The sequence below is a fragment of the Piliocolobus tephrosceles genome, chromosome 21 (assembly GCF_002776525.5).
Source record: "Piliocolobus tephrosceles isolate RC106 chromosome 21, ASM277652v3, whole genome shotgun sequence".
In the NCBI taxonomy this organism is placed as follows: Eukaryota; Metazoa; Chordata; class Mammalia; order Primates; family Cercopithecidae; genus Piliocolobus; species Piliocolobus tephrosceles.
Genome location: NC_045454.1, coordinates 47,598,030 through 47,620,290, shown reverse-complemented (window position 1 = coordinate 47,620,290; position 22,261 = coordinate 47,598,030). Strand labels below are relative to the sequence as shown.

The 22,261-nt window shown below is 57.8% G+C and overlaps 1 protein-coding gene across 8 annotated transcripts in view; it reads left to right on the top strand.

Moving 5' to 3' along the window:
• The window catches only part of KDM4B (lysine demethylase 4B), a 193,569-nt gene that overhangs the window by 102,991 nt on the left and 68,317 nt on the right, over positions 1-22,261 (top strand). For 6 of the 8 annotated variants that reach the window (XR_002725124.1, XM_023185634.3, XM_023185633.1 and 3 more), the window contains exons 7-9: positions 4,595-4,644; positions 10,174-10,277; positions 15,251-15,388. Coding sequence is in view for 5 of the 8 variants with exons in the window: in XM_023185634.3 (XP_023041402.1) it covers positions 4,595-4,644; positions 10,174-10,277; positions 15,251-15,388 (292 nt within the window). In the remaining 3 variants the exon portion in view is untranslated. Of the gene's footprint in view, positions 1-4,594; positions 4,645-10,173; positions 10,330-15,250; positions 15,389-22,261 lie in introns of all 8 variants that reach the window. The other 2 variants (XR_002725125.1, XR_002725126.1) reach the window with 1 other exon arrangement.

The following is a 22,261-nucleotide window of genomic DNA, read 5'->3' as shown; positions in this document are numbered from 1 at the left end:
ACACCCACCTTCCCTGCGGCAGGGTGTCCTTCCTTCCAGAACTCGTGTCCTCGTTGGTGGGTCACTGTGCCGCCTCACATGTGTCTTCCCACGGGTCTAGGAGCTGGTGCACTGCTGGGCCGTCGTTTTGTTTGTTCACCATCGTGTGACCTCGTGTGTCTCGTGTCCCCGGCTCCAGGGGGGCCACATCCTGGTGTCTGTCTCTCCTATTGTTTTATTTTCTCACCCATGCTGCTTTGGCTTGCACACGACTGACTGTCCGAAAGGGCGTCCAATGCCTGGGTTTGTTTCTCGGCCTGCCGGTCACCACCACGTGTGGCTCTTACGGAGCTTGTGGAGCCCTCCGTGGCCAGCACCGGGCACCAGGAGTGGTTACCAGGTAGATGGCTCCGGAGCCCAGGCTGGAGATGTGGAGCTGAGTTTCTTTGACTTTGTGGTTTACCGTCTTCCAGAAAGGCTTGTGTAGAGCGTTCTAGAACAGAGGGAGTGGGTGTGGGGGGCAGGCAGGCAGGGCTTTGAGAACATGGAGATGGAGACCCTGCAGGGGGTACTGTGGACAGAGGTGCAGAGAAATGGCGATGCCTGGGTCCTAGGTCCTGGGTCCCATGTCCCGGCCGATGTGAGTCCTCAGAGGGGCACTTGCTTATTGCATTTGCCCTGATTTAGAACCAAATTCCTCCAGGAAAGGCCAGGGGTACCTGAGGCACCTGTACAGGCTGCCCCTCCCTCCCAAAGGTTCCCCCGGCAGCCTCCTCAACGGCACTGTCTTCAGCCCCCGCCCAGACACCCCAAGGCGCCTGCTCCATGCTCGGAGAGCTTCGCTTGCTGGAAGAATCCTCACTGCACTGAGCTAAGTCTCCCATCCCCTTAACATTTCTGACTCTGCCCTCTGAAGCCCTGTGGCCTGTTCTGCCTTGCACAGACCCACCAGGTTCCAGGAGTTGCTCTTCCTGGTTCCTTTGTCTTGACCTCTGCAGCTTCTTCCAGCAATCCCTGTGCGCTGGGCCACAGACCCTCCGCACTCTGCCCCTGGCTTAGGGAGAGCTGATGGCCGCAGAGGGCCAGCCACCCACAGCCCCAGTCCTGGGGATGTGCTCTGAAGATGCCAGAAAGGAGGGACACGTGCGCTGACCAGGCCTCCAGGGCTCTACCGGGTGAGAAGTGGCCAGCCCTTGTGGGGGCCCGGGGAGGTTGATGGAGTCAGAGGACAGAGGCTGGTGTGGGGGCCTTTGTGTCAGCGGGAGGTGGTGCTGGCATGGGGGAGGGAGAGGAGGGAGGGAATGCGGGGGGCTTATGGGCAGGGCCCGTGCAGGACATGGAGCCGGTAGCATCTCAGAGCTGGATGGAAGAGGAAGGCTGGGAGCAGGCCCACCTGGGGACCAGTGGCCCCTGCACGGGAGCCGGAGGGCCTGGGCAGCCGTCTGTCCAGAAGGCATGCAAGAGCCCATGCTACCCGGGCACACAGGGCTGTCGTGTCCAGAAAGAGACCTCTTGGGGTTGCAGGCAGGCAAAGCTGATTGATTTTGGCCATGAAGTTTGGCCTTGCGATGGGAACCGAGCTCCCAGGGAGCGAGACAAACTGCCTCCCCGTGTCGGTGGCCGATAAGCCTGACTTGGTTTTACAGCCCGAGAAGTTGCTCGCTGATAGCGAGACAGATGCTCCCCTGCCTCGAGCTTTAGTGAACAAACATTTCCAACCCGAATAGCTGCTTTTGCCTGTTTGTTTTTTCCTCCAGAGCCAAGGCCAAATGTCAGGGATGCCCCAGCGTGGCCCCGAGCAGGGACTACAAGGAGGGGGCTAAGCGTCCTTTGCTGTTTGGGGGCCTGGGCGGAGGACCCCGCTGAGACGCCCCTCTGGGAGGCCCGAAGCCTCCCTGAGTCTCTTCTCCTGTGGTGACTGTGGGTCTCTGTCATGCGTCTGCTTCAATCCGCCAGCTCCCTGGCCTGCCCACCGGTGCCGTTGCAACCCTGTCCTTTGAACTGGGCTTTTCCGGACACCCAGAGAGCCTTGGTGTGAGAAGCAGGCCCCGAGGCCAATTCTAGTCCCCCATCCTGGGGTTGCTCCCCTAAGTGAACCTGAGCGAGCCTTCAGCCCGGCGTGGATGGAGCATGGTGCCTCCAGCCTTGCTCAGCTCTGGCTGTCCTTAGAGCCCTGTCCCGGCACTTTCTCTTGGAAACTGAGGTTTTTCTTCCACCTGCGTCCTTGGGGGTGGCTGGGAGGCGGGTCTGCCAGCATCAGGTCTTCTGGTCCCCGAGGCCGTCGCTGGGTTGTTCTGGGCGGTGGGAGGTGCAGCTCGCTGTTGGGCGCTGGCGGTGGCGGAGCCCGGAAGTCTCTGTGGCTGTCCATCTCCTGTCCAAGAGTCCTTTGTGATTTCTCTGGGGGCCGCTCCTCTGAACGCTGGGCTGGCGTCCCGCAGTCTGTGCTTTCTGATAACGCCGGAGCCACGTTCCAATGTATTAAACTTTTAACATTCACCAGATTCAATTAATCTTATCTTTACAACTCCCAATTACAGGCAGTAATTAAGTGGAGCAGCATTGTAGGCTGGGGATACGGCATTAATCATCGCAGCCTTGGAGCCATAAATTAGTTCCTTCCTGTCCCCGGCATCTTCCCAGAAGGAGCAGAGGGTTTTATTCCCTGTGTGGAGGGGTCTTTAATCCCACAAAGGTGCTTTGGATTGGGATTAACTTTTCTTATCTTTATGTAAACGATAAAAGCCCATTTAAAAAAGAGGAACGCACCTCTGTCCAGACAATGGAAGAAAGACTCTCTGAGGATGACAGAGTTGAAGGTGCTGGGGTCACCTCGGCCAGGGACCGTGGGAGCATGCCCAGAAATTAATTACTTGTGTCCTGTTAGAGCAGAAACTCTGTGATGTTCGCCTCATCTCCAGCTCCTGCCCCCTCCTTACTTATTTTTATTTTTATTTTTTTAAATTTTTTTGAGACAGTCTCGCTCTGTTGCCCAGGCTGGAGTGCTCTGGTGCAATCTCGGCTCACTGCAACCTCCACCTCCTGGATCCAAGCAATTCTCCTGCCTCAGCCTCCTAAGTAGCTGGGATTACAGGCGCCTGCCACCATGCCCGGCTAATTTTTGTATTTTAAGTAGAGACGGGGTTTCACCGTGTTGGTCAGGCTGGTCTCAAACTCCTGACCTTGTGATCCACCCACCTCGGTCCCCTAAAGTGCTGGGATTACAGGCATGAGCCACTGCACCGGCTTTTTTTTTTGTTTGTTTGTTTTTTTGAGACAGAGTCTCACTCTGTCGCCCAGGCCGGAGAGCAGTGGCACCATCTTGGCTCACTGCGTCTTTGCCTCCCAGGTGCAAACACTTCTCTTGCCTCAGCCTCCCGAGTAACTGGTATTACAGGCCACCGCCACCAGGCCCAGCTAATTTTTGTATTTTTGGTAGAGGAGGGGTTTCACCATGTTGGCCAGGCTGGTCTTAAACTGCTGACCTCAGATGATCTGCCTGCCTCGGCCTCCCGAAGTGCTGGGATGACATGCATGAGCCACCACAGCTGGCTTCTTTATTTCATTGAAAAACAAAGTGGCCTTTCAGTTGGAAGGGGCTGTAGCGGAGCAGGGGCTGTCTCCCACCCTCTGAATGTTCCTTTGTCTTGCTTCTGCCCTGGAGGGGTCTGGGGGAGAGACCACGTCTCGTGTCCTCTCATCTGTGTGACTGTTCTAGAACGGGAGCTGTTGGCCTTGTTACTTGGAGTGGGGGTTGGGGACGGGCCTTGACCAGCCTCAGCCGCAGTCAGCTGTGCGTCCTCGTCCTCTTCTCCTTCGCTTGGAGATGAGGTTTCTGTTTTGCCGGAGGTCTCGAGTGGGCTGGGTGGTGTCCCTGTTGGCATTGGGGCTTCTCGCTCCCCTCAAGGCTGCAGCTCCTGGTGCCCACCTTCCCTCCTGGGAAGAGAGTCCCAGCTTCGCAGGTCTCCAGCTTCCGGTGCAGCGTGAGCGGGACGCCCCCCCCACTTGGCTTCCTCTGTTTACAAACTTGATCTCACGTCTTTCTTATTCACGATGTAGCCTTGGTGATCTTTCAAATGTAAAATGTGCGAAAATAAAACTTACAAAGTCGGTGACAAATGCAGCTTTTCTCGTTCCCAGAGCTGCTTTTTCCCTGTTGGCTCCCGGTGCCAGGAAACGGGTGACGTGGGCCTGGAGACCATGACGTGGGCTGGCAGCTCCAGGGGCCCCAGATGCTTCCTCTTCCAAACTCGGTCCCCCAGGACCCGCTCGCCACCCGCAGTTCCAGTACTTTCTTTTATCTATTGCCTTTTTAGCCTCCCCGAAGTGTAATGCCGCTTCACCGGGAGCATCCACACTCCTGGCTTTCTGAGTGTGTCACAAGCCACCGAGCCATGGTCCTCACTCCCCGCTCCTCTACCCACCCCCCTCGCTTCCTTATGGATTCCATCCTGAAAGCCCCGCCCCCAGCCATCCCTTCCTCACAGCCCTGACCACGACTGCACTTTGTTTCTGCCCTGGGCACTGTCTGTGTCTCCCCGAGGCAGGTCCCACCAGGGACACCCCCACGCGTAGCCCCCACTGACCTTGCCTCTGACGTGCCTCCCTTCTCTCGCAGGTACGCCATCCCACCAGAGCACGGCAAGCGCCTGGAGCGGCTGGCCATCGGTAGGTGACTGCCCCGAGGGCTCTGGGGACCAGGGACTGGGTGGGTGGGGCCTGTGGGAGGGGAGGAGCAGCTGGCATCCCCCGGGCTCTGCTGCTGTTTGGGTTTGGGTTTGGGTTTTGGGGAGTGGTGACATTCTTTGAGCCTTTACTGTGTGATTTTTCCATTTCCTCCCACCCTCGTGGTCAGATTCACGCCCTTCTGCTGCGCAATTTGTCTCCATGAAATTCACACAGAATGCCCAGACACTCCTGTTTTCCAGTTTTCTTAGTGCAGACTTCTTGGGCCTGGTCAAAGGCTGCCAGGGCCCAGGGAGGGCAGCCTGTGTTCATTTTTCTTCCATCACCCAGCCCCACACTGTGCCCTTGCTAATTCTGAGAAAGCCTAGGAAAGGAGACAGTTCAGCCAGCAGTCCGCTCACCTGCGTGGGGGCTGGCATGGTGGCCACACGGCATTTGCCCTTGCTCTGCTGGGACCCAGCCTGGACACCTTCAGCACATGTCCTCACCGGTGATGCCACCAGCCCACGTTCACATGCTCCCTGGGGACTCTTGGGAAAGGAGGGGTTTGTCATAGAGGTCCCCAGCATGTGCCTGAGGGAGTGCTTGGAAATAGGTCAGACACCTGGAGACACCCAGGGTGGGGCCACCCTGAACTCCCCGACCACCCAGCCCTGAGGCACCTGAGCAGGGTTCCCATGTCAGCACCGGCATCACAGCACAACAGGGGTGCGAGTTTCATGACACCTCACTGTTCCTGAGTGCCCAGAAAGTCATGAAAAGACAGCTGGCTAAAGCAGTTCCTCCCTCCTGCTGGTCCGCTCCCAGCCGCTCAAGAGCTGGCTCCTCCGGGCTGGCAGGTGGACAGCTTGGGGCGCGTGCAGAGTGAGGGTCAGTGAGGACCCATCGTTCCTCTGACAGCACCGAAAGGGCCCTGTCCGAGCACCGCGCCCTTCAGGGACGGCGTTGGGCAGGTCAGCACACGACAGCCGCGGCTTTTCCAGGAGCTCTCGCCCAGCCTCAGTACAGGCTCCCGGGACTGCCTGGTTGCCGTCCTCTGTCCCTTCCAAACCTTCGAGCCGAAGAACGCCCGCCACACGCTCTCTTCCCCCTTCCCATGGGCTTTTGGCTTTGGAGATGGGAACTGTCAGTCTTTCTAGAGAAATCAGGGTCTCCTGTCACAGAGATCGCGCCCGGAGCTGCGTGGCTGTGCAGGAAAAGTTGCCCAAGCGCGGCAGATTCAGTGGCGGGGACGGACGGGAAGGCGAGTCCTTGAGGAGTGGGCCGGCCCCTCTCCTGGCACGCAGTCTCCTGGTTTCTGGACTGTGGGCTTTGCTCTTGGTATTTTTGAGCATTTCTGTTGGAAACCTGGGCCCTGTTCTTATGCACAGGTGAACCCTGGTCTTAGGAGCATGCTTCTGATAGTGGAAATTCTGCAGTCACAGGCAAGCTGTAGCAAACGTCCAGCTCACTTACATACTAAAGCTGTGAAAGAAAAGCCAGATTAAAGCATTTCTCCCATTGTATTTTTTTTAATACCAATTTCCAAAACACATTTGAAGACATAAGCTAAAGAAACATTCCCCGCATTGTGTTAGCGTCCTGAGGCTCTTGTAGCAAATGACCACAGAGTTAGTAGCTGAAAACAACACACATTTTCTCATAGTTCTGGAAGCCAGGGATCTAAAATGCCCATTAAGGGGCTAAAACCCAGGTGCAGGCAGGGCCAGCTCTGTCTGGAGGCCTCAGAGGAGAATCCATTTCCCGCCTTTTCCAGCGTCTCGAGGCCGCCCGCATCCTTTGACTCGGCCCCAGGGGAGAACCCGTTTCCCGCCTTCTACAGCATCTAGAGGCCGCCCGCATCCCTTGGCTTGGGCCGCATCACTCCAGCCTCTGTCTCTGGTCTCCTCACTTTCCTCTGCTCTCCTCACTTTCCTCTGCTCTAACCAAGTGTCCCTCTGCTTCGCTGTTCTGAGGACCTGCGGAACGACATCGAACCACCCGGGTAGCCAGGGTGCTCCCCCACCTCAAGATCCTTAACTCAGTCCCATCTGCAAAGTCCTTTTCACCATGGAAGGTGTCACACTCACAGGTCCCAGGGGTCAGCACATGGATGCCTTGAAGTTCCATTATTCAGCCAGCCACACTTAGAAAGCCACAGAAGAAAACCTCACTGAGCGGTCAGGGAGTGCCTGTGGGCTCCCAGTCTGCTGCAGGCGTGACACCCCACATCTCTGTCGTCCACACAGCGGTACCTCTCTATTGCCACTGGGAAGGGGACGCAGACGCAGCCTGGGGAGTGCCAGCAGCCCTGGTGGGGAGCAGGCCCTAGGCTCCGCAGTCTGTACTGGAGCTGGGCTTCACCCGGGTGGGCCCTTCCTGGTGCTCTCTGGTGCCCAGATCGAGAGGCCACCCCATCCTTGCCAGTCACTTCTCCCCCTCCATATTTAATGGAGACTACAGTTAGCCACTGTCCCCTCCCTTCTCACCCAGTGCGACTTTTGCATTAGAAAAGCAGAGGTTGACAAGAGCCTGCTGGAGAGGCCGCAGGCAGGGTCTGGCAGGGCCACCACTGTCGCCAAGCACTGCCACATCCTCTCTCCCTGCAATGTGACCGGTTCTACCCTGAGGCCAGGCCAGGCACCTGGAGGGCTGGTTCGGTTTCTAGGTGTGCAGAGGGCTCAGTGCCTGGGCTAGGTGAGGGGGAGCCAGGGAAGAATTAGTTCTTTGTGGTGCTTTCACAGGGGTTCTTAGAAAATATGGACTCTCTGGCCAGGTGCAGTGGCTCACACCTGGAATCCCAGTGCTTTGGGAGGCTGACATCAGAGGATCGCTTGAGCCCAGGAGTTCAAGACCAGCCTTGGGAACATAATGAGACTCTGTCTCTGTAAAAATTAGCCAGGCGTGGTGGCGCGCATCTGTAGTCTCAGCTACTCAGGAGGCTGAGGCGGGAGGATAGCTTGAGCCTGGGAAGTCGAGGCTACAGTAAGCTGTGATCAAGCCACTGCACTGCAGCCAGGGTGACAGAGTGAGACCCTAGTCACTCCTCAGCAGGGCAGAGCAGCTCCCAGAATTCTGGGAGCCAGCCTAGCTGGGAACCCCGAGGAGGGTCAGGAAGGGCGGTGGGATGTGCCAGATGCCTGCGGCTGCGTGGAAACACCTTGAGCCCGCTGTGGCCTCTGGCTCAGGCCTGTCCTGCCCTCTGGATGGCAGCGAGGGGCAGGTTGGGGCAGTGCTGGGGAGAGCGAAGCCGACCCCGCTTGTGTTCCTAGGTGCCCCTCCCAGACTCTTGGGGGGAGGTGTTGTGCTCCGTCATTGGGACGGTGGAAGGGGTGTGCGATTAATATGGAAAATGAATAGCTGTGCTCCACATGGGCTCGCCGGGAGAGTTGTGGAGCCCATGGAGAGAGCATTAATGTGCTGGTGCCTTATTGGTGCTAATCACTTAAAATGTGCGCCTTTGTTAGAGCTTTAATGAGAGCCACTTAAACTGTGCATTAAAAAGAGGAACTGCGGAGAGGCCGGCAGGCCGGGTGGCAGGCAGTCATAATTCTAATTGAAATGCTTTTAGTGCAGAGAAAAGTTGCTGGATTCGACAAACCCCTATACTTTGCAAAACCTCACCGTGGTGCCTGTGCGGCCGGGTGTCAGCAGAAGCACCGTGGCCCTGCTCTCCGGCCTCCCCGTGTGCCTGGGCCTCTGTGTGCTGGTGCTGTCACATACACGTGTGCCACCTTCCACCAACGACCCACTGAGTATGTGTCCTGGCCTGGAGGCGCTTGAGGTCTGTGCAGGCTTCTCGAAGGGCCCTCGGGCTGGCCGAGGCTGTTGGTCAGTCCGGGCGGGAGATGGACGCCTGTGGGGTGTCATGCTGCAGGCATGACACCCCACACCTCTGCCATCCACTCAGCAGTAGCTCTCTACCGCCACAGGGCAGAGGACACAGGCGCAGCCCAGGAAGAGCCAGCAGCGCTGGTGGGGAGCAGGCCCTAGGCTCTGCAGTCTGTACTGGAGCTGGGCTTCACACCGGCGGGCCTCCCCTAGTCCACACCTGACCCCCGTCCTCCTGCCTCCTGGGCCAGCCTCCTGCCCATTGCCACTGGCAGAGTGGGTCGTGGCGCAGGAAGTGCCCAAGATGAGGCGGCAAGTCCCCTCCCTGAACTGCCCTTCCTGGCTCGGGCCCGTCTGGCTCCCCCGGTGCTGGTTCCGGGGACGGGGACGCAGCTGCTTCAGGGAAGCCCCTTGGTACAGGGATTGTGCTGAACGTGGAGGGGGGTGGGCCTCGGCAGCTGCTGCCGGGAAGCCGGGGCGTCCTTACCTTACCCCCTAAATGCATGGGTCTTCACCTTGTGATTTGGAAACGTCCCTCAACTGTGCTAGTTAGGAAGCTCGGTTTATTTTTTATTTTTATTTTTGTGGAGATGGGTTCTTATGATGTTGACCAGGTTGGTCTCCAACTCCTGGCCTCAAGAGATCCATTCACCTGCCTCGGCCTCCCGAAGTGCCGAGATTCCCAGTGTGAGCCACCGTGCCCAGCCTGGCTATGAGGTTTGGGAAGGCACTGAGCCGCTGGTGTGAGTGCCTGCTTTCCAGGCACTGCTTTAAGCTGTGGCGTGCACTGCTGGACGGACAGCCCCACACATGTGCACGCAGCCCGCCACTTTGAGCTCGGCGTAACAGGAAGAGGTTGTGAGCCCTGACCACAGCCCGGGGTCAGGCCCACTCTGCCACTTCCTGGCAGTGCTGGGGCTGAGGGTGAGTCAGTTGCTGGCCCGGGCCTCGATTTCCTCACCCGTGCAGTGATAGTGAGGACACCCAGGGTGCTGTGTGGGGCAGGTGCACAGTCTCATTCGTGGCCTTGAAGGCAGGTACCTAAGTGGGAGGCAGCAATGCTCACTCCCCACCATCCCTGGCTGGTCTGGTTCTAGAACATCAGCTCCGAGAGGCAAGCGGCCACACTGTGTCCTTTCCCTAGGGTCATGTCCTCTCGTTGACCAAGTGACGAGAGCAGCCATACCACGTCCTTTCCCCAGGATCGTGCTCTCTCGTTGCCCGAGTGACCGTGTGGGCTGTGGTATGGTGGATTTAGTCTCGGGGGAGGTCAGAGGGGGAAGTCTCTGCATAGCCGTGCCCTGTGAGGGATCCAAGTGTATGCCATGGGTGGGCACCTTGTCACACAAGTAACCCTGGTCCTTCCCATGGTGAGGAGGCTCCGGGCTGACCCCGCCACTGGGCAGAGACGAGTCCCGGCATCTGCTCACATGGTTGCTGCGCAGAGGCCAGAAGGTGTCGCCACTGTCTGCCACCGGCAGACTTCACGGCAGGGCACTGTGGGGCGGCTCCTGTGCATCTCCTTCCCCCCGACCTGCGGGCACTGGGGCCCTGAGAACCAAGGGCAGGCCCGGCTGTGCTCTGTGCTCCCACACGCCCGCTCTCCGTGGGAGGAAAGAGCCTGCCCACCCAGAGGGCAGCATCCTCACCGACCCTGGCTGGCTGTGGCCAGGAGACCGATGTCTGTCTTTCCTGCCCTAGGCTTCTTCCCCGGGAGCTCGCAGGGCTGCGACGCCTTCCTGCGGCACAAGATGACCCTCATCTCACCCATCATCCTGAAGAAGTACGGGATCCCCTTCAGCCGGGTGCGTACGGGGCGGGGTCATCCTGAAGAAGTACGGGATCCCCTTCAGCCGGGTGCGTACGGGGCGGGGCCTGCACGCCTGTGGGTGGAGTGGGCGCTGGGCCTGAGCCCGGGTGGCCACACACACCCCAGGAGATAAGCTGCTTAACCCTGGAGAAGTTTCTAGAACAGTGATCAGCAAGCCAGAGGAGGGCCGCGTGGCTCAGCAGTTAACCTCCAGCTCTTCCACAGGGGAGAGAGGATGACAGAGCTTGAATCTGGTGGGGTGTTAACCTCCCCTCCCCTCCCAAACCACATCAAAACTTCCTCCTGGGTGTGGGCATCAGAGGCCCTCTGCAGGGACCAACCGCAGGGGTGGAAGGGCAGGGGTGGCCCTTGCTGACCTGGCAGGAAGCTGCCAAAGAAACAGAAGGCAGAGCCCTTCGCCCCATCTGAGGTGGGAACCCGGTTGCTACCGCCCCAGGCCACACCCTCAGTCTCAGGCACCCCACGGCCCATGTCACCCGGCCGTGGAGAGAACTGCCTGTTTAGAAATGATATATCGGGCTCTCCTGCACTGTGAAGACTGTAAACGCATTCAATTCACAGCTTCAGGGGCTGCTGGCAGAGGCTGTGATGGAGGAGACCTGAGGCCGGGGTGGGGCCTCCCTGCACCTGGTTTGATGGACGGGGTTTGGTGTCCCAGGAGCAGAGCAGGCTGTGCTTAGGGTCTGGCTCAGCAGCTGCACCCACTCAAGGCAGTTCTTTCCCCATGGGGAAGCCTTCATGCATGGGAGAGTCTAGGCCTGTGTCCCCAGTTCTGTCCAGGTGAGACGCACGTGCCAGGAACCTGCAAGGCAGGTCTAGGCCGCAGCCCCGAGTGCTGGGCAGGAGTGGGGAGCAGCTGGGGAGCCCAGCTCACGAGGTTCCACGGGAAGAGTGATGTGCAGGCTCGGGAGTGTGCTCTGTGGTGAGGCCCTGAGTGTCTGCCAGCCAGAAATCGCTTCTGACATTTCAATCAAACCGCCAAAGCATCAGCTCGCACATCAGGGACCCGCTCTTCCTGGCGGGGCCGCAACTCAGAGGCCGCCTCCCGGCCGCCGCGGGCGTTCATCAGACAGCGCGGATCTCGCTCGGAGAAGTGCGGGTTTCCGGCCTTTCCTCTCCTGCCCCGTCTTCTGGTTGGAACATCATTCGTTACCAGCAAAACCAGACAGACCACGGCGTTGCTCGGGGAAGCGAGAAGCACTGATTTCCTGGCTGGTTTGTCTAAAACCTTCTCCAAAGTGGTGCTTCCTGGAGGGGGCTGCCTATCGAAGGGGTGGGCAGGTGGTGAGTGGCCCGGACACCCGGGTCAGCATCTGTATCGCACTGTGGCTTGTCTGTGAAGTCCCTGAACCTGAGCCAAAGGTGGCTCACCACCAGCCCTGGAGCGGCTGCTGGCAGCGTGCGTGTTAGCAGGCGGGCTCCAGGCAGGGCGGTTGCACTCCCCCACACCCCCAGCTGCTTGCTGGGGCTGGGCACCAGTTTCTGCAGAGGCCGCCACGGTGAAGACCCCTGTCCCACTGCAGCGAGCAGCACCTGTGCCGCCCCGCCTGGGGACCATCCTTCAGCCCCTCAGACACCGTGGGCTCGAGATGAACGTCCCAGAGAGCTGCCTGGGTCCCTCATCTGAATTCCTGGCAGCCTTCAAACGAGTGACTCCCCACACGCCACTTATAAATCTTTGTAATGGTATTTACTTCTAGGAGAAAAAGCCGATCAATAGCAGAGCTTTTTAATAATTAAAAGTGTGTATTTCTGTAATCTGCCATTGACTCCCTCATTTATTCTGCAAGAGGTCGCAGAGGAAACCGAGTTCCGGGCTTTCTCCGTGCCTGGTGTCTGGGGCTGCGTCCTGTCACTGCTGATGACTTTGCCGCAAAGCCTATTCATCATCCCAATGCCTTCTAATTGATTGTTGGATAATGTTGACAGCAGTGACACTGGGGACAGACACCGTGAGTGTGGAATGAAGCCACCAGGACGCAGGTTTCCTCGCAGGAACATAATCTTGTCCTAACCGAGCGCATTTTCTGTTCTAGGCCTCGCTTCACAGGAGGGGTCGGGCTGGGGGAGTGAGGTCCTTACATCCGTGAGAGCCTGGCTCTCTGCTGCCATCACCCCCATTCGATCTTGGCATTCCGGGGGCCCAGCTGGATCCCTGAAGGCTGTGAGTCTGACGTCTGCCTGACGCGTGCCTGCAGGCCTGGTTCTCCACCACACCGGGATGGGCCCGAGGGAGAGACAGGGAGCGTCACTTGGCCTTAGAGGAGGTGGTCGGGGGAAGCTTTCTGAAGCCAGCTCAGATAGGATAAAGGAATCAGTAAAGGCATTTACTTCAATTTTTTAACTTTTTTTTTTTTTTTTTTTTTTTTTGCTAGAGATGGGGTCTCACTCTGCTGTCCAGGCTGGTCTCAAGCTCCTGGACTTAAGCATTTCTCCTGTCTTGGCCTTTTCCCAAAATGCTGGGATTACAGGTGTGAACCACCATGCCCAGCCTAGTAATTACATTTTTTTAAAAAAAACCCCAAACTCTAATTTTATTTGCCCCTCATTTCACGGAGCTCCAAGCTTAGTGGGGAGAAGCTGGCCCAGAGAACCCCACGTCCTGCACAGCGGGGGCCAGGCCTTGGGGCAACGTGTGCTCCCCCTACCCCTGTTTTCTGTCGTGTGTTCATTCTGATGCACGTGGCTGTCACTTGGACGGGAATTTAAAAATATAACTTAATGCACACTGACTTTCCTTGATTGGTGCAATTAATTATTTGAAAAGAAAAATATCATAGTGTTCTTAAGGACTGGCGTTTTTCCAAGCTGTGTCGGTTTTGATTGATGTCTGATGCCGTGGCTGGCTTCTGAAAGCCTCTCGAGTTCTGACGGCTTGTTGCTGACTTCAGGGCATCCAGTGGTCTCTGCTCGTCTTTCTGGAGGAGTAAGTAATGATCAGCAGGCCTGAGAACTCCTACGAATCAGAGATAAGAAAACAAACGGCCCGACGCATTGGGGGTGAGGGGCTTGAGCAGACGCGTTACGAAGGAGCCGCAGGAACGAAAGCCATGGTTCGGTGCCCAGCGTTGGTAGAAGTTAGAGAGAGGCGGCCAGCCGGGAGATGCCGCCAGTCCCAGGACAGCCACGTCAGAACACCGCCACCAGTTGCCAGTGAGGAGGGCGCAGCCGCACACTGCTCACGGCCGGGGTGGGTGCGGGGCGGTGCCACCGCCGTGGAAGACTGTTCGGCAGTTTCTTGGAAACAGAAGCATGTACCCTGTGCCCCAGCAGTGCCGCTCTGTGCATATTTACCCAGGAGAAATGCAAACGTGTGTCTACAGAAAGATTGGTACATAAGTGTTTTTGCAGCTTTCTTCACAAGAGCCCCAAACTGGAAACAGCCCGCACGTCCGTCAACAGGAGGATAGATAATAACCACAGATCCACGCACAACCAAGTACTGTTTAGGAGTGAAAAGGAGTGGTCGCCTGGTGCACATGACAGTGGGAACAAATCTCAGAAGCGCGCGCCGGGCGGAAGACACCAGGCACATGTCCCTGCCGTACAATGCCGTTCATGTGAACCGCTAGGAGGAAACGAGGTCTGTGGTGACCAAGAGCGTGGTTGGGTGAGGATGACCTGGTAGAGGGCTGGTGGGAGGGGTGCCCGGGGGCCCGGCATGTTCTATTCCTGTCTGGAGCAGGGGTTACTCCCAGAACTCCGAGCAGCCTGTAATCCCTGTGTTTTACTGGATGTTAAAGATGAGAAGCCCACTTGACTTCGAGGGGAGTCACTTCTAGTCCACGAGCCTCAGTTTCCATGTCTGTGGATTGGGCCCGCAGCCCCACCTCCCAGAAGCCCTTGGCCTGAGCCCCGGGGTACAGTAGGTGGGAGCCATCGCTCCAGAATTGTCATTGATCTTTCTGGGTGATCGTCTTTCAAAGCCTTTATCGACAGGCTTAGCAGTGAGCAGAGAGTAGGGGGACGGTGTGGCCCCGGAGCGGGGAGGGTTCCTAGGACGTGAGGCTGCAGCCCCCCAGCACTGGTAGGCAACCCTGCCTCTTCTTCCAGGCCTTGGGGTGGCTGTTGGGAAACCTTAGGTCTGGGGTCATCGTGGGCACCACCCCAGCCACGCACGCCTCGGCCCCTCAGTTTAGGGGGTCCTGCTTCAGAGACCTGCGGAGTCAGATGGGCCAGCCGTCGGAATTGGACTTGGGTCTGGAAGCATCGGCCCGCTCTCCAGGGTGCTGGTCTGTGGTGTCAGGTCCTGCTGTCAGTGTGCAGGTGTTTCTGGATCTCCATGACCTCGTGGAGACCCCCTCGCTGGGATATGATGGAAGGGTGGCTTGGGATGGCGGCGTGTCGCAGGCCCCTTCCTGGCATGTTTTGCGCGTGCAGTGGTGGCTTCTTTCTCACGCGAGGGCAGAAGGTGTCCTGAGCAGTGTCTTGTCTTCGGAGCACTCTAAAGCTGCTGCCAGCACCGCCCACCCCAACACCAGCCCCAGCTGCTTCAGGACGTGTCACAGTGACTGTGAGTGTGACTCAGCCACCTCCAAAGCAGAAGGCCCCCATCGCTCCCCGTGAAGGTCTGGCTGGAGACGCCCCACAGGCATCGTGTCCAGCCACAGCTCCATCCGCAGGTCCAGCCACGGCTCCATCCGTAGTTCTCCCACTGGAGTGGTGCTGGCGGCCGCCTTGGGGCAGGGCAGGGCCTGCTGGGGCTGGAGGGGCCCGGCTGAGCCGAGTGGAGGTTGCAGAGCTGTGGCCGCGCCTGCTCACCCTGTCCTTCATGAGCCGTGTGGTAAATGGGCTGGAGCCCCGGAGCCCCTGGATCCACCTTTGACTTCATGAAACCCCCTTGGCTTGTGAGCCAGGCTCGCTGGCACCCGCTGAGAAGTCCCCGCGCCCCATCCCCTGGTGCACTTCCAGTGGCCCTGCCCTCACCCGTCCCCTTTCCCTCCTCAGATCACACAGGAGGCTGGGGAATTCATGATCACATTTCCATACGGCTACCACGCCGGCTTCAATCACGGGTTCAACTGTGCAGAATCTACCAACTTCGCCACCCTGCGGTGGATTGACTACGGCAAAGTGGCCACTCAGGTAGGAGCTTGCCGGCTGGGAACGGGACACAGCAAGGCGGAGAGAGGCTCTTTTTTGCCTCTGCTCTGCAACCACCTGCCCATGGCTGGTCCAGCAGCCGTTTTGCTCAGCCCAAGGCCCAGACTCTCCACCAGGGTCTGTTTCTGGGCTTCTCAGAGAACTTTTGCCCAGAACGCTCCTTACCTTGAAGACTAGAGAGGAGGTGGGCAGGCCGGGTGGACGGCGGTGGCCCAGGGCCCATCTCCAGTTAGTTCCATGCACCAGCTAGCCCGCTGCCCGCGTGTGCCTCCGGGGCATGGCCGGCTGCTTGGGTCTGGGGTTTGAGGTGTCTCCTCCACCGGCACCATTACGTATATTTATATAAATATATAAATAATTTATATGGATTGTATATAAATATAAATTACATATAAATTACGTAATTTATATATATGTTATATATGTTTATATAATTAAGGTGGATTTTGGCCGGACATGGTGGCTTCACGCCTGTAATCCCAGCACTTTGGGAGGCTGAGGCAGGAGGATCTCTTGAGCCCTGGAGGTCAAGGCATTGATGAGCTATGATTGCACCACTGCACTCCAGCCTGGGCAACAGAGTGAGGCCCTGTCTCAAAGAAAAAAAAAAATGAATTTCACCTGTTTCTTTTTACTTTTCCCCCACCCCCCTTTTACAGAGACAGGGTCTTAATATGTTGGCCAGGCTGGTCTGCAACTCCTGGGCTCAAGTGATCCACCCACCTTGGCCTCCCAGAGTGCTGGGATTACAGGCATGAGCTATTGCGGCACGCCAGCTCTTTTTGCTTTTTTCGCCTGGCTGCTGGGAAAATGGAGACAGCATAGGTGGCCTGTGTGGCGTCTCTCCTGGCTGCGCTGGTCTGGACGAATGAGCTAACCTTTATTTTTCTGGCTATTTCTCTGCTTTCGGTGCGGTTAAGAAAAAGAACAGGATCTACAGCAGGCAAGGCTTTGAGAGGTGCCCCCAGGACTCAGTTCAGAAAATCCCGAATGTCTCTAGTGAAGACTCTGGGCTTAGCTAAAGGAAGAGAGATCCGGAAGTTGGGATTTCGGCTTTTTGATCTAAGGGAGTAGTTAGGTATCTCAGGGCTGTCACTGTGTTGAAAGGGCATGTGTCTGTGTGTTTGTGCCGCTGTGCGGGCGCCGCGGGTGTTGTGACCAGCCCAGCAGCAGATAGAGCTGTAAGCCTCAGGCCTCGGGCTTGTCCTAGAGGTGCTGTCAGAACTGAAATTGCAGCGGGGCGGTAGGGACTGCCCAGATATTAAAAGCAATTTGGGGTTCAGCCATGTGTTCACAAACAAGTGACTTTTGGGAAGTGCAGACTGAGATTGGGCTCCACACTTCCATTGTCAGGCGGTGTAGCGTGAAATTGCTGAACAAGCAGCATGCAGCATGTGAAACACACCAGGGGTTCCAGGCAGGCTCCCTCCTGGAGCGCCCAGCCCCGCTGTCCCAGCCCCTGCTCAGGCACCCCCTGATGTAGTTAGACCTAGCCTGGGCAGCGAGGGCCTTACGCAGGGAGTATCATTAGCCACGAGGCCTCTGTGGCTGTCTGGGGGGTGTCGGTGGCTCTCAGGCTTCTCGGGCAGCCCGCCCCTGACTCTGGCAGGGTTTTCTGCTCTCATAAGCAGCCCAGGCTGGAGAGGCTATTAGAGCATCTCGCCGCACAGATGACAGAGGAGCATTAAAAGGCAGGGAAACGGTCCGGGTCAGGTGGGGCTCGGGCCTTGTCCAGATCTGTGTGCAGCCCAATTGGAGGGAAGGGGCAGCCCAGAATCCCCCTTTTCTGGTGTCCCTCTGGCCGGCCCAGCTGCCCTGTCCCATTTGCATTTTGGGCCACTTTCTTTTGAGCACATTCTTCAGAGGAGAGCCGAGGAGGCGGCTTTCCACCCCTTGATTTGCTTAGAGACGTTTTTGCTTGTCAGCTTGTTCACCTTCCTTGACCCCTAGGGACCCCTGCCCCCGATCCCGCTGTCCCCTTTCTGTCATTTTTGTGCTCAGGAGCTGACAGGTGGAAAGCTGCCCTCCCGCCGTGGCCGGGCCCTGTGAATTTTGGGTGTCTGTGTTCACGGGTTGGCAAGCTAGGGCTCCGATCTGGCAGGCCGACATCATGCTGTCTGCAAACTGAGCAGGAGGTTTACATCTTCAAAGGGTTGTGGTAGGAGGACAATTCAAAGGGACGTGTGACCTGCGACAGCCAGATGAAACTGAAATCTCGCTTAACAAATGAGCATCCTGTGCAAAGCCACACCCTGCATGGAGGTGGCGTCTGCGTCCGCTTCGCCCTGCCGAGTTGAGTAGTTCTGGAAAGCCAAGAGACGTGCTGCCTGGCCTTTGCAGAGGAAGCTTGTCCCTGTCTCCCCCTCCCTGTCTGCAGAACCCAGAGGGGCGCATGGCTTGCAGGACAGCCACCTCCTCCCCCCCCCCGCCCCCCGAGCCCGCTGCAAAAGCAGGTTGGCCCCCATCCCCTCACCACACCCTGAGCCAGTGCAGCTGCCTCTGGAGTTCCGGATGGGCCTGCCAGCAGCTGCAGCCCTGAGCAGGCCAGGTCAGTGCCGTGGACGTGCTGCCACCTGCCCGCGGAGCATCCCTGGCTGCCCCGTGGCAGGCAGGAGGCCCAGCCCTTGGCCCAGGTCTGCCCCCACAGGCCAGAAGCTCTCCAGGGTTCCCCCGGCTGTAAAATCCCCAAGAAATACGATCTCTCTGCAGCAGGTCGCTTGCCTAGATACCCAGCCTTGTACCAGAGCCCCTGCGTAGAGCTTCCAGGGCCCTGTGCACACACACAAGAGGCAGCGTGGGGCTGTCCCCTCCCACCCCCTGCAGCAGGGCTGGCGCCTGCCCGAGCTCATAGGTGAGATGGAGCAGTCCAGGCCTGCGCTTGTGGCGGAAGCAAGGCCTCATTCACTCCCCATCAGCAGAATGCCGTGGGCACATGGAGGCCGTTGTCAAGGAAGGGGTGGGATTTATTCCCGTGGGTGTTTTTCCTTTCTAGCCGGTCTGCGGGCATTCACCCTCGCCCTCTGTCTGTGCAGCAGGCGACAGAGTGCCTCTCGGGGCAGGAGGAGGCCTGGTGGCCCCGGCCCTGTGTGTCTGTGTGGGGGAGGTACGGCTCTGTCCCCACCCCAGTTCTCCACTCCCACTCATCCCCTATGACACCTGGTGTCATGGACCTGCCCCCCTAAGGGCTGGTGACCTTTGGACCCCAGTGGTGACAACCGCAAAGGTCCCCAAACATCATGCAGCATCCCTTGAAGGCAGGATTGGCCCCAGTGAGAGCTGCTGGCCAGGGCCACTTTCGAGGTCAGTCCTCTCTTTTTGGGGGTGGGGTAGGTAGTGCCACTGTCATTTTTGGCTGCCCTGCTGGTGTGGCCTCCTAGACCCAGGTTTCCCGGCATCTCCCCTCCTGCCGAGCGCCTGTCTCTGAGTATGAGTGTTCTATTTGAGCTCCTCATCTCTGTGCCACTTTCCCAGACCTAAGGCGGCTGTGCTCTGCAGCAGTCCGCAGCCTCGGTGTGCCACCCTCTTTAAGCACACAGGTGTTAAGTATCTCAGAGCCGCGAAGCCTTGACCAGCTGCCTTGCCTGACAGACTCCCACCTTGGGACAGACCCCGGCTTCAGGGCTGGGATTTCATTCACTTCACTTGAGTCTCTTCTCTGGAAGGGGGCCGGACTGATAGGAGGGTTTGGGGAACGAGGGTGCCAGGCAACGCAGGCTTACGTCTCCTCTGTAGGAATCTCGTGTCTTTCAGGAGCTCAGTGCCAGGCAGGAGGTTGCTCTCCCCTCAGGAACTAGAAGTTCTTTACCACCTGCTCTTCATGCCCACCTGTGGGGAGAACCCCATTCCTTGTATTCACTGCCTGCCGGAGAGCGGGAGGGAGCCTGTTTCCTAGTGGGTGGGATGTGCCCCCCAACTCGGGTAGGCCCCGGGCATCTGAGGGCCCCCAAGGGCCCATCGTTGTCAGGGTGACCATCCATCCCTGCGGGGGCAGGGAGCTGGCAGCTTAGCTTCCTCTGGGGCACGGTTCCATCAGCCAGATGCGCTCACATCCAGCTCTTAGCAGCCCCTGCAAAAAGCCTCTCTGATCAAAGAGAGGTGGGTGTAAAAATGCAGCCCAGGCTTTGTCTCCAACTCCCTCCACGATTCCTGGACCGTGCAGGCCGCATCACTCGGACACCATGGATACAAACCCTCACTCCCCCGGCCCCTAGACCTGAGCAGAGCCCTGGGCTCAGCTTCCATCTGGAGCAGAGGTCGATGGGGGGAGGTGGCCCCTGCCCACAGCTCCACCCGTGATAAGTAGACAGGCTTTTCCGTAATTAGTCAAAACCTAGGCCATTCATCTGTTGGCCACGGCTGAGCGGAGACCACCGGAGTCCCTGAGGGGGCCCTGAGGCTGCAGGGAACGGGCCAGGACCCCCAAAAGAGCGGGTTGTGGTTGCAGGGACAGGATGACAGTGGGAGATTTTGGCATCTTCAAGAGACAGAGGAGCAGGGCGCCCCTGCCAGCTTCATCCACACATCACTTGGGGCAGATACAGAAGGAAGAATGTGCATTGTTGGAAATTGGGGAATACGGTAAACAGAGAACTGGGAGCTGACCTTAGCATCTGCTCAGCCGTGAGAAGGAGTGAGGCCCAGTGTGGGTGAACCCTGAGGACACCCCGCTCAGTGAGAGAAGCCAGACCCAGAGGCCACACCGTGCGAGACCCCGTTTCTATGAAATGTCCAGGACAGACCAGTGCTCAGAGGCAGGAAGGGGTGTGTAGGTGTGGGGGCTGGAGGGTGACAGCGGATGCGGATGGGTTTTCTTTGGAGGGTGAAAATGCTCTACATTTGAAGGCGAAGAGGGTTGCCCCACTCTGTGGGTACACGAGCTCCTGCGTCGCACACCTGGTGAATTGTAGGGCACGTGAATCTCACTGAAATCGTCCAGAAACATCCTTCCCCCAGATCAGTTCTTAGCAAATGAGGAACAGTAATCCAGAATCAGAAATGGGCGGCCTTTCTGGAAGGCCGTCTGCCGTGGATTACACGTGTGTCTCCTGTGGCCTAGCACTTCTGTCTCGGGAACATGTGCATACTGGTTCCATGTCTAAGGAAAGCTGTAGCCTCGTTTGTTGTAGTGGGAAGTTGTATGACCAGGGGTGGGTTGAGCCAGTGGAACGTTGTGCAGCCGGGAAAATGGGTTTGCTCCGTGGGGTGTGCTCTGTGTCTTTGGGCTTGGAGAGATGCACGCAGCACTTTAAGTGAAAAAATAGGCTCCGGACGGCGAGTATGGTGATTCCCATTTGTCCTGGGGTTGTGGGGTGGTGGGGTTGTGATTCTCAAGCTGGGAAAGGGAGATTTGCCCAACTCTTGGTTGATGTTAGTTTGATGTCATGGAATTTGGGATACCTTAAAAATACGTGCTAACTTTTCAATATGGTTCTTTTTTTGTACTTAAATAAAAAAAAACCACCACTTACTCCTCTTTTCATAGTCAGAGGCGCGTAGCTCTGGGGAGGGAAGAGGAGTTGGCCATTCCTAGCTGCTTGTTGAGCAAGCACCCCACGGTTCCCAAGTGGGAGAAGTTTTTGTTGTTGCTTCGTTGGTTTTCGGAATGGGAATTAAAAACCAAACAAAAGTCCAAACACAGTAACTCACGTCTGTAATCCCAGCATCTAGGGAGGCCGAGGTAGGAGGACTGCATGACTCCAGAGGTTCAGGGCCAGCCTGGGCAACATCATGAGACCCCACTCTCCACAAAAAGGGAAAACAAGACCAAAAAACAAAAACGGTGAAGACGGCAAAGCCTGTTCCCGTTCCTCCCTGCTGAGCGGGTGAGGCAGTGCTGGAGAGAGGGCAGAGTGGCAGGTCCTGGAAGCCCAGCCCAGCATTGCTGAGCATCTGCTGTGTGCTGGGGAGGGATCCCAGCCCCCAGGTCTGCCAAGGAGAGGAGAGAGTGCAGAGGGCAGCAGGCTTGCCTCCCTAGCCACACGCCTTGCTCCTTGCCCTGACCTCGCCAGGCTGAGGCTTAGGGAGCAGTACTGGGTTCGTTTTGAGAGGTCTCTTCTCGGCTAGAGCCATCTCAGTGGTAACGTCTTCTCTCTCTCTCTCTCTCCCTCCCTCCCTCTTTCTCCCTCCTCCCCCCCCTCTCCCTCTCCCCCCACCGACAATATAACCCTCTGTCTAGTGCCAACTCTGGGCCTTGTCACTTTGGGAGGACCAGGGTAATGCAGTAACTTTGCCAAGGTCACGTAGCAGGAGACCGGGCCCAGCACACCCTTGACCTTCCTCTGCTTCCCTTGCCTCACTTGGAGGCACAAGCCGATGGGGCATCTGGGAGCCCACACCCTCCCTGCCCACCAGGTGTCTCCTGGGCCAGTGGCTTCGTGTCCTGGGCATGTGCCCTGTGCACAGCCCGGTGGGGGCGGGTGGAGGGGCCTCAAGAGGCGGTGGCTCAGTGTCTCAGAGCAGAATCCCCGGCATGTGCTCCAGCAGGCAGGCTTTGTAGTGGGATTACTAACGGGGCAGATCACAAGGATGTTCCCGTTTCACTGGAAGAAATAAAATGTGCACGCAGCTGCCTTTCTCACGCCGAACTCAAGTTAGTCCTACAAGCCTGCACGCCATGTTAGATTAGCTCAGCACGCGGCTGGGCTGACCCCACGGTGGGTGGCGCCTGGTGCTGGTAGACAAGGGTCTGTCCTCCAGAGCCTGGGATTCAGCGGCGTCCCGAAAATCCCCTGTCACGTGGAGAGTTGATTGAGGATTAAACAGAGCGCAAGAGATGGGAAGCCCGGCTCGAAGGCTGGGGAGCCACGTGCCTTTTTTTTTTTTTTTTTTTTTGAGGCAGAGTCTCGCTCTGTCGCC